The 12,045-nt window shown below is 38.5% G+C and overlaps 1 protein-coding gene across 1 annotated transcript; it reads left to right on the top strand.

The window, feature by feature from the left end:
- Positions 1-233: 233 nt before the first annotated feature.
- LOC136255174 (DELTA-sagatoxin-Srs1a-like) lies at positions 234-794 on the top strand. The gene has a single exon (XM_066047894.1). The coding sequence runs from the start codon at positions 234-236 to the stop codon at positions 792-794; it is 561 nt and encodes a 186-aa protein (XP_065903966.1).
- The last annotated feature ends 11,251 nt before the right edge of the window (positions 795-12,045 follow it).

The following is a 12,045-nucleotide window of genomic DNA, read 5'->3' as shown; positions in this document are numbered from 1 at the left end:
GCGAGGATGCGCGCAGTGGCTAATCTCGGACGTTTGCCCCGAGCTTATTCCCGAGGGATGCACGAGACTATATAAGCCATAATAATGTGACGTGATACCACTTTATTTCTACGAAGTTAGAACCATTTGAGAGCTCAAGCCAGGAAGGTTGACTGTTATCTTTCGCTAACGCTACGAAAACAATCTGTAATCTTATAGCGCAGCCTGATCAGGCTAATTGTGACCCTCCCGGCATGGCTGAAGAGATAGTAGCAGGTGTTGCAATAACTGCACTAACTCTAGATGTGATCAAAGGAGTCTTGGGAGAAATTGAAGCAGCAGCAAGAAAAATTGCAATGGGAGTGTTCAATGGTACTGACAGCAAGTGGAAAAAGGGCAGCGTTTACTTCGGTTCCGGTGCCTCCGACGTGATAATACCTTACAAAGTTGATGTGAGGAAATGTTTCACATATGGCGCTCGTAAAACTTTGGGGCCAGTTGCTACAGGCGCCGTAGGAGTGATAGCATATAACATGGACGATGGAGACACCCTTGCAATAATGTTTAGTGTTCCCTTTGACTACAACTTGTACAATAATTGTTGGAATGTCAAAATATATAACGGCCACCAGGAAGCAAACTCCACTATGTTCAACGAAATGTATAACAAACAGTCTTATTTCGTTGGGAATGATACTTGGGAAAGCAAGAAACTGAATGATAAGTACATGGTTGAAGGTATTATGACTAGTTCTTCAGAAAGCATACTACAAATTTACGTTGTAAAAGAACTGGATACACCGCCAGCTACGTAACTAGGCTAGCTAGCCATAATAGTGCATCGTGTATAATACGCTGTTAGCTAGCTAGTTATATAAATAGATACAATTAGAAATTTTGAATTCCATTCAGTGATAACAAATGTATGGCTGCATGCATGATTGCATTAGCTACATGTAAATTGCATGTTATTATACTTACACCCTGCACTATATGCATGCATATAATGCATAATCTCCATCACCTAGGCTGCTTGCTGGCATGATTAATTCATACCTACTGCTTCTTGAGTTGTGGTCTGTTGGCTTAACTATCACTGCTGTAGTATATAGCTTTCTTTGTTACTGTAGTATAGCTAGCTTTATATACCAATTAATAGACACCACAATAAGAACATACAAAGTACTTACACTGTATGTGAAATGTAATTTGTATTTTAGCTGTCAGATTAGGAATCCATGCACTGTCATCACACTAAAGTCACAGGAATGTAGGTGTATAAATGAACATTTCATTGCAGACAAAAGTCTATATACATAGCTATGTGGGCAGAACACTGAATGGCTGCTTAAGCTATTGTTAGCCAGGGGGTATTTTTCCTAAGTTTAATTGATAGTGATAAAGAAGCTTGCATGATATAATTACTGCATGCATTGGTACTATGAAAATTGTATAAACATGAGTACATATATTCCCTAACCTACATGATGTATAAAAGCATGCATTTATTATGCATATAGCTAGTTAATAGCAGAGCCTTTTTTCCAGAACTACAGTACTTTAGATCTTCATAGGGAGATATGCACCAACATTATAATAACCTGGTGAAAATTTGAGAGCTACTATTTTTATCATCGCTTATCGTGTAGTACAATAAATACGTAGTTGTATAAATTTTGTCTTTGGTGACACTATAGTTAGTTACAACTATATATATGCAACATTTAATGATTAAAAATTAAAACATACACTGTACTGTATAGTAACTACCTGAGGCTGTCATAAGATGCATATGCAGCCTTCAATTCAAATACACTGATCTATGGAAAAATTGTATTAAACATGCAAAAATACATGTTGCGGTTGGTCTCCTCTTAGGGCTTCTTACCTTTGTGCTTGTGGTTCCTCCTTCTCCGTTGAGCACGTGCTATCATGTCCAAAGGGTGGACTTCCTACTTTGAAACACAATGATATCAGGGACCTTATAGCTTCTCTATTGACTGAAGTTTGTTCTCAGTTCATAGTTGAGCCTGAACTGCAACCTGTCTCAAATCCAGCCGAGTACCCTCTCGCTACTTCGAATACTCAAGATGGCGCTCGTCTGGATGTTGCGATGAATCGTTTTTGGGGGGTCCTACATATATTTACTTAAAAACGTAATGAATTCCTTGATATATACGGGGAAACTTTAAGTAAGCAACGCCACTTATATTACGGGGAAATTTTAAGTAAGCAACTCCATACCTTATACGGGGAACTTTTAAGTACTTTTCAAAGAATCACGTGATCCATTAACCTTAGTGTAGACGTGCAAGACAAAATGGCGAATAGTCAGCTGTAGCATGGTGCCTGTGCTGCATCCGGAATAGCTGAGAACTGGTATCACACTAATTCCTGACATCCAGTTGTGGTAAGTTAGTAATTATACACCTATAATTTGTATCACCTAGTACCCGGGGGTGATTTTTTGAAAGGGGGGCTAAGCTGGACAGGGACATAAGTAATTAGCCAGACATCAGAAGATACCAAGCCTTCTCACAAGTCCCTAGTTGTAAGATTCATGTAGTATCCATGGTAAAATTAGCTATTTGGAATCAAGGGCGGATACAGGTTGAGGGGGGGGGGGGGGAGGGGGTCAAAGGGGGCTCTTGACCCCCCTCCAAAAATTATTAGTATACCAAGATCGAGATACTCTAACAGAGCAGTCACTCTAATAAGCAGTCACAGTATTAGAACAGCGTGTAGTGAGCTATTTAAGGATTTTTATGTACTTTATCAGCTATAAATGCGTGGTTGGTGAGGTGGGCAGCTATTGTCAGCTAGTTGTGACCTTTTTTTTTTGGTCTCACCTTATCAAACCAGAAACAATGTAGTGCCTCAGTTAAATTTTGACCCCCACTTTCCATAAGTCTGGATCTGCCCCTGTTTGAAATAATGACTACATTAGTGTGCAAACCAACCTAGGGGGTCTGGGGGCATTCCCCCCAGGGAATTTTTGAAAATTAGGCCCTCTAAAGGTGAATCTGAGAGTATTTTAGCAGTTTTTCAGTGGAAAATAATGGAAGTTTATTATTTTATCATTTAAATTTTACCTTTCCGTTAAATCAAGACTGCTTGCAATATGCATTGAGTATGGCTATCATACATTCCTTTTTACTTGTAGCTACCAAGCTTTTAGATATAGCTAGCTATATGCCATAATGCATCAGCTCCTATTAGCCATGCCTAAATCTGTGAAGCAGAAACATGTATAGCTAAGTAGTAGTGGTATTGAGCTTCACAACTATGATGCATGCTCCTTAGCCTATTTGTTAGCCATAAAACCAATGAAGTGTACTGAAAATGGAATGCAATGAAGGGTACTAGTAGCTATTAGCTAGTCCACTGGCAATCCTTAGCAAAGTGCAACTATATTTGCATTTATGGACTTTCTGAATTTATTGTTGTGATAGTCAATCTAATCCAAAACAGCCAAGCTGTAAAAAAAGTGTGCGGCCCTCAAAAAGGCTATGGTGAAAAAAGATGTGAAATCCAAGGTGGCGGCCAAGAAATGGCTGTGATGGTAGGTTAATGGTAAAAATTTTAATAACAACAATTCAGGTGAATTTTGGTGCCGCTTGGTCAATTGGCACAAAATTCACCTGAATTGTCGTTATTAAAATTTTTACCATTAACCTACCATCACAGCCATTTCTTGGCCGCCACCTTGGATTTCACATCTTTTTTCACCATAGCCTTTTTGAGGGCCGCACACTTTTTTTACAGCTTGGCTGTTTTGGATTAGATTTCACTTCTTTTTGTATTTGTATACCCCAAAGCCGGCCTATGACCTGCTTTGGGACTTTTTTAACCTATCTTTTTTTCTTTACCACAGGAAGAAGAAAAGATGAAGCAGATGTACCTTAAATATTTCTGATTTTATCAGTAAATGTACAAATTATATATATAATTCATATATTTATTATAGAACTGTCCATGGTGGTTTCTTTGTAACTGAACACTCTTCAAGGTAACTTCTTCTAGCTGTTCTCTCTACAGGGTGATTTATTTGTAGCTGGATTCTGTACAGGTAATTTTTTTGCTGCTGAGCTCTTTACAGATTGGTTTCTTTGTAGCTGAACTCTCTAAAAGGTAACTTCTTCTAACTGATCTCTCTACAGGGAGATTTGTTTGTAGCTGAACTCTCTACAGGTGATTTGTTTGCAGCTGAACTATCTAGATGATGGTTTCTTTGTAGCTGAACTCTCTACAAGGTAATTTCTTCTATCTGAACTCTCTACATGGTGGTTTCTTTGTAGCTGAACTCTCTACAAGATAACTTCTTCTAACTGATCTTTCTACAGGACAATTTGTTTGTGGCAGAATTTTCTATAGGGTGATTTCTTTGCAGCTGAACTCTCTACATGGTGGTTTCTTTTTACTGTAGCTGAACTCTCTACAAGGTAATTTCTTCTAGCTGATCTCTCTACAGGGTGATTTGTTTGTAGCTGAATTCTATACAGGTGATTTGTTTGCAGCTGAGCTCTTTACAGAATGGTTTCTTGTAGCTGAACTCTCTACAAGGTAACTTCTTCTAACTGAACTCTCTACAGGGAGATTTGTTTGCAGCTGAACTCTCTTCATGATGATTTCTTTTTAGCTGAACTCTCTACAAGGTAACTTCTTCTAGCTGAACTCCCTACATGGTGGTTTCTTTGTAGCTGAACTCTCTACAGGTAATTTGTTTGCAGCTGAACTCTCCACATGATGGTTTCTTTAAATTTGTAGCTGAACTCTCTACAAGGTAACTTCTTTTAGCTGATCTCTCTACAGAGTGATTTGTTTGTAGCTGAACTATCTACAAGATAATTTCTTCTAGCTGATCTCTCTACAGAGTGATTCGTTTGTAGCTGAATTCTGTACAGGTGATTTGTTTGCAGCTGAGCTCTTTAAAGAATGTTTTCTTTGTAGCTGAACTCTCTACAAGGTATATAACTTCTTCTAACTAAACTCTCTACAGGGAGATTTGTTTGCAGCTGAACTCTCTTCATGATGGTTTCTTTGTAGCTGAACTCTCTACAAGGTAACTTCTTCTAGTTGAACTCCCTACATGGTGGTTTCTTTGTAGCTGAACTCTCTACAAGGTGACTTCTTCTAGCTGATCTTTCTACAGGGTGATTTGTTTGTAGCTGAACTCTCTTCATGATGGTTTCTTTGTAGCTGAACTTTCTACAAGGTAACTTCTTCTAACTGAACTCTCTACAGGGAGATTTGTTTGCAGCTGAACTCTCTTCATGATGGTTTCTTTGTAGCTGAACTCTCTACAAGGTAACTTCTTCTAGCTGATCTCTCTACAGGAGATTGGTTTGTAGCTGAACTCTCTACAGGTGATTTGTTTGCAGCTGAACTCTCCACATGATGGTTTCTTTGTAGATGAACTCTCTACAAGGTAACTTCTTCTAGCTGATCTCTCTACAGGGTGATTTGTTTGTAGCTGAATTCTATACAGGTGATTTGTTTGCAGTTGAGCTCTTTACAGAATGGTTTCTATGTAGCTGAACTCTTTACAAGGTAATTTCTTCTAGCTGATGTCTCAACAGGGTCACTAGTTTGTAAATGAATTTTCTACATGGTGGTTTCTTTGTAACTGAACTCTCTACGAGGTAACTTCTTCTAGCTGATCTTTCTATAGGGTGATTTGTTTTTAGTGGAATTCTGTAAAGGCGATTTTTTTTGCAGCTGAGCTCTTTACAGAATAGTTTCTTTGTAGCTGAGCTCTCTACAAGGTAGTTTCTTCTAGCTGATGTCTCCACAAGGTCACTAGTTTGTAGCTGAACTTTCTACATGGTGGTTTCTTTGTAACTGAACTCTCTACAAGGTAACTTCTTCTAGCTGATCTTTCTACAGGGTGATTTGTTTGTGGCTGAACTCTCTACAAGGAAACTTATTCTAGCTGATCTCTCTACAGGGAGATTGGTTTGTAGCTGAACTCTCTACAGGTGATTTGTTTGCAGCTGAACTCTCCACATGATGGTTTCTTTGTAGCTGAACTCTCTACAAGGTAACTTCTTCTAGCTGATCTCTCTACATGGTGATTTGTTTGTAGCTGAACTATCAACAAGGTAACTTCTTCTAACTGATCTCTCTACAGGGTGATTTGTTTGTAGGTGAATTCTGTACAGGTGATTTGTTTGCAGCTGAGCTCTTTACAGAATGGTTTCTATGTAGCTGAACTCTTTACAAGGTAACTTCTTCTAGCTGATGTCTCTACAGGGTCACTAGTTTGTAAATGAATTCTCTACATGGTGGTTTCTTTGTAACTGAATTCTCTACGAGGTAACTTCTTCTGGCTGATCTTTCTATAGGGTGACTTGTTTGTAGTGGAATTCTGTACAGGTGATTTTTTTTGCAGCTGAGCTCTTTACAGAATGGTTTCTTTGTAGCTGAACTCTTTACAAGGTAACTTCTTCTAACTAAACTCTCTACAGGGAGATTTGTTTGCAGCTGAACTCTCTACAAGGTAACTTCTTCTATCTGAACTCCCTACATGGTGGTTTCTTTGTAGCTGAACTCTCTACAAGGTGACTTCTTCTAGCTGATCTTTCTACAGGGTGATTTGTTTGTAGCTGAATTCTGTACAGGTGATTTGTTTGCAGCTGAGCTCTTTACAGAATAGTTTCTTTGTAGCTGAGCTCTCTACAAGGTAGTTTCTTCTAGCTGATGTCTCCACAAGGTCACTAGTTTGTAGCTGAACTTTCTACATGGTGGTTTCTTTGTAACTGAACTCTCTACAAGGTAACTTCTTCTAGCTGATCTTTCTACAGGGTGATTTGTTTGTGGCTGAACTCTCTACAAGGAAACTTATTCTAGCTGATCTCTCTACAGGGAGATTGGTTTGTAGCTGAACTCTCTACAGGTGATTTGTTTGCAGCTGAACTCTCCACATGATGGTTTCTTTGTAGCTGAACTCTCTACAAGGTAACTTCTTCTAGCTGATCTCTCTACAGGAGATGGGTTTGTAGCTGAACGCTCTACAGGTGATTTGTTTGCAGCTGAACTCTCCACATGATGGTTTCTTTGTAGATGAACTCTCTACAAGGTAACTTCTTCTAGCTGATCTCTCTACAGGGTGATTTGTTTGTAGCTGAATTCTATACAGGTGATTTGTTTGCAGCTGAGCTCTTTACAGAATGGTTTCTATGTAGCTGAACTCTTTACAAGGTAATTTCTTCTAGCTGATGTCTCTACAGGGTCACTAGTTTGTAAATGAATTTTCTACATGGTGGTTTCTTTGTAACTGAACTCTCTACGAGGTAACTTCTTCTAGCTGATCTTTCTATAGGGTGATTTGATTTTAGTGGAATTCTGTAAAGGTGATTTTTTTTGCAGCTGAGCTCTTTACAGAATGGTTTCTTTGTAGCTGAACTCTTTACAAGGTAACTTCTTCTAGCTGATGTCTCTACAGGATCACTAGTTTGTAAACGAATTCTCTACATTGTGGTTTCTTTGTAACTGAACTCTCTACAAGGAAACTTCTCCTAGCTGATCTCTCTACGGGGAGATTTGTTTGTAGCTGAATTCTCTACAGGTGATTTGTTTGCAGCTGAACTCTCTACATGATGGTTTCTTTGTAGCTGAACTCTCTACAAGGTAACTTCTTCTAGCTGATCTCTCTACATGGTGATTTGTTTGTAGCTGAACTATCAACAAGGTAACTTCTTCTAGCTGATCTCTCTACAGGGTGATTTGTTTGTAGCTGAATTCTGTACAGGTGATTTGTTTGCAGCTGAGCTCTTTACAGAATGGTTTCTATGTAGCTGAACTCTTTACAAGGTAACTTCTTCTAGCTGATGTCTCTACAGGGTCACTAGTTTGTAAACGAATTCTCTACATGGTGGTTTCTTAGGGTTATCCAATAAATTAAACCAATAACAGATGGTCGATCTGATATTTGCAAGGCACAGTTTTCAACAAATGTAGCCAGCCATAGATAATACTATACCTATCTATGATCTACTGTAACTCTTTTATGCTAAATGCAATCTATGGTCTATGTTTGTGGTGTCGCTTCCATTGTGCAACCCAGAAGCACCACAAATAATTATTTTATGCATGCTCCCATCAAGGCTTAAAAGGATTACTTTGCATTACTTCACATTTTAATGGCTGGTAGAGAAGACAGATTCTGCCTTCCTTAGTTCTCCTGTGGCTTTTTCATCATCTCTAAAGTACTGGCTTTTACTATTTCATTTTAAACAATGGATAAGCACTTCAGCAAGGAAACAATCGCCTGTGTTTGTATGGCTTCTAGCTTTGTTCAGCACAGCCTCAATAGACAAGGAGCAGTGGCACTTTTAGGATTAAGTAAGAAACCAATGTAATCCCACTGTGTGAATATTGCTAGCAATATCGATTCTTGTAGCATCTTTACCAATTACCGATATAGGCTAAAATTCCCATATTGGTGACCAATCTGATTGTCGGTACACCTCTAATTGAGGATAAGGTCCATTAAGGGAAGGTGGAGGTTGTATTGTTAAAATTTAAGGGTGCCCAAGAGCAATACCAATGCAAGATTTGAAACATTCTTTGGATGCCAGCCACTACACTTGTATTACTAAAGCCTGGCTCAAAGTCAGAATATAGATCACATATACATGCAACTGCGTATATCCCCTCCTAGCCATGAACCTCACGTTTTGCTACATGGGGGTTTATATTGTCGATATGTCTCAGTACATGTAGGCATGAAATTGTAATTTTATGTCAATATCACAATTACATAATAAAAATGTCCTGCTTAAAGCTTGTCATATTCCATTTTAATGTCTGTCTGGAAAAAATCACATAATTGGTATAATCATCATCTTTAAAGTAAATTGTCCACTGATCAATGTCTTTATTGTAGGAAACCAGTTCTCCTGTAAACCACTCTCAGTCATATTTTGCCTTTACTTTTCCTCCTATCTTGGGTTTATTGCTAGGACTGGCACCCTTCTTTTTCTTTGGTTCTTTAAGTCATCTTCATCATTCAAAAAGTGTTGCTGCTTGTCTGGAGGACCATAGATAGCTGCAGTATCTCTTGGCTTCTCTTGGTTTGTAATCGTTTCTTTTTAGCATCCTCTGATCTACCAATAGCATATAAGATTAATCATTAAGCCATTAACTAATATATATTAACAGTATTGTAATGTTGCACACACAGAACAGTCAGTAGGGGTCCACAGGTGCTGGCAATCTCCCTTGTTTCCTGACCTTTCTCCATGAATCCAAAGCTTATTAATATTTTTCTTTCTACCTGTTTTTGTTATAACAGAATTTAATAACTTGTTTATCAGCACATGTTACATACAAGACTCTAATTACAGTGATAATTGTGTTGCAAATAAGTAAACAAATGTAATCATATTTCTTGTACTTGTATGGTGTGCTTAGATAAGAATCAGTGTGCTGGTAATCCTGTGCATAGCTCATTTGGCATAGCTAACACAGACATTATTGTCCGAATGTGTGTCCCTCCTATTAATTTGTAAAAGTTTGTTAGCCGTATCATTATCATTACAGCTATGTCCCCGTTACACAGCATTTAAACAACACTTAGTAGAAAAGCCATTCTGTATTCAATCCGGTCATTATGGAGGAATGGACAATTTACTGGGAAACCATAAATGCCACTGTGTGGCCAGAGCTACAGAATCAACACCTTGCACTGTAAGAAATTCGACAAAAAGGAGGACAATTGAAAGCATGTGAATGGCTTGATGTGTGTGTGCATTGTATATACTACAGTATGCCAAAAGGCAACGGTCAGCATCTAACAGCGAGCTTGTATCCTTAGCTGTTCTGACTGAAGGCAGTCCGTCATTACAAAATTCTGTTTTTAAAAATTCTGTATCAATCTATCCGAAACATTTATTGGCTGTTCTGAAGATACTGTTAGGTTTGTTACTACCATAAACAATGAAAGTTTAGCGTGGCTTAAGCAAATTTGACAAACAAAGGAAATTTGCCAAACTTTATTTGCCTATTAGTTATTTTTATACTGTTCAGTACTGACCATATACAGTATGTTTGCCAAAAATTTCCTGCTTTGCATGTTGATTTGCCAAAATTAAGTCACCATCATTTATGGTACCTAACTAGTACGGCCCATAGTTGCTACGTACCTACAATATTTTGCTAGGGTATATTAACATTTGCAAATATTTTACTGACACTGTTGATAGTGCATTAATAAGCATAGAAGCTATTCTTCCAGCTAACTCAACCAGTCTATTTATTTAATTCTTCATAATTATGTTACCACTAATATTTATCAACAGACTTCAGTATTATCAAACACACTAGTATAAATTTTGGTTAGGGTCTGCTCAGTTATTCACTTCAACCCATGCTCGCCTTGAGCTCAGAAAAAAATTACCTTCGTACGGACAGTGAAAGTCATATTTTGGTAAACAGGCAATACTAAAGTTATGGTTAAGGTTGACACAGATTAACATATTGCTATATATTGACAAATCCATGAAGTCAGTAGCTACCATGGTGGCACAGTGGTTTCATTCTGAGATCAAACACTGAGATCCAATCCCAAATGTTTTTCCCTTCGTTTATAAATATAGGAGCTAGCCTGACAAAGTTGGCATCCAGGACCAGACTTGGGAATTGTAAGCAAAGACTTTTCATATTTCCAGTAGATTGGATAATGATTGTGTTCTTCATATCCAGTACAGCGTCAATGATGGACTTCTGATACGGATAAAAGGAGAGAAGCGAAAAAGATTCAACTAAAGTTAAAACTTTACTGGCCTCGGCACTATCCAAAGAATCATTACTGTGATGGGAGCTCTGAGAACTAACAGTGTTGGTGCTGGGCAGTCAGGTGCTGGGGCTCTCTTCTACAGGCACCTATGCACACAACACAATATTATTTAATTTTGTATGAAGATTCATGAGGTATAAGACTCACCAGTGAATGTCCAGTTCCTTTGGGGTTACGTTGTAATAATTCTGAGCAACTGCTGCAAAGAGGCCTTCCTTCAGGACTGCAGTCATAGCATAGAAAATCTGCAGCCTCATTACAGCACACTTCACAATCCATGTGGTTGAACCGCCAAAGTCACGTGATCAAAATCAAGTGGTTAAGGGCCGCTAAAATCACGTGGTACTGGCTAAGGCAGCGAGTGATTATAGAGGGTGTGCGCGATGGTACCACAATTGATTTGAAAAGCAAAAGATTAGCAGCCCAGTAATAAGCTAATAAAATTAATACGGTACTGTAGTAGTGAATTCATGGGACGGATTGCGTGACAGTGGGAGGCAGACACGTCACAACTACAGATAACTAAGATCACGTGACGCAATGACTTAAATTCTCCCGTAAAGATGACGGAGATAATTACTTAAAGTTTCCCCGTAATGAAGACGGAACACATAACTTAAAGTTACTCCGTAAGTATGATGGCGCTGGTAACTTAAAAATTTCCCGTAAAGGGTATGGTAATTTTTGCGTTTAAGTAAATTTCTGCAAGACCGTTTTTGGGGTGGTCAATCAGAGAAATGCTTTGTCGATGTCAGAGTTTTCAATCCTTATGCTGCCTCAAATAAATGCTCATAATTGTCTGCTGCCTATAAGAGCCAATAGGAACATCAAACGTCGTGCTCATGGCCAACGTATCGTCCGAGAAGTTGAACACGCCTCATCCTCTCCCTTGGTTTTTTCCGCTACTGGAGGTCTGGCTCGTGAGGCCACTATCTTTTACAAACGTCTGGCTTCTCTTTTGTCCAATAAGTGGGAGGATAATTACTCGGTTACTCTAAACTGGCTCCGTTGCTGTCTTTGCTTTTCTTTGCTGCGTTCTGCTATTGCATGTATCCATGGTGCTCGGTCATCATTCGGTCACTTCGACAGAACCCCACCTCCAATGGATCTAGTTAGGGTGGAGTCACGTTTAAGGAACTGATTTTACTTAAAGTTTTGTTTATTGTAGCTACTTGTGTGTTGTTATTACAATTTTATACTTACAAAAAAAATTAAACATGCAAAAAAATACATAGCTACTGATTCTTGTCTATATAAACAACATTTAG

Source organism: Dysidea avara, chromosome 5 (assembly GCF_963678975.1).
Source record: "Dysidea avara chromosome 5, odDysAvar1.4, whole genome shotgun sequence".
NCBI classification, from domain to species: Eukaryota; Metazoa; Porifera; class Demospongiae; order Dictyoceratida; family Dysideidae; genus Dysidea; species Dysidea avara.
This window is presented reverse-complemented; position numbering and strand designations above follow the sequence as displayed.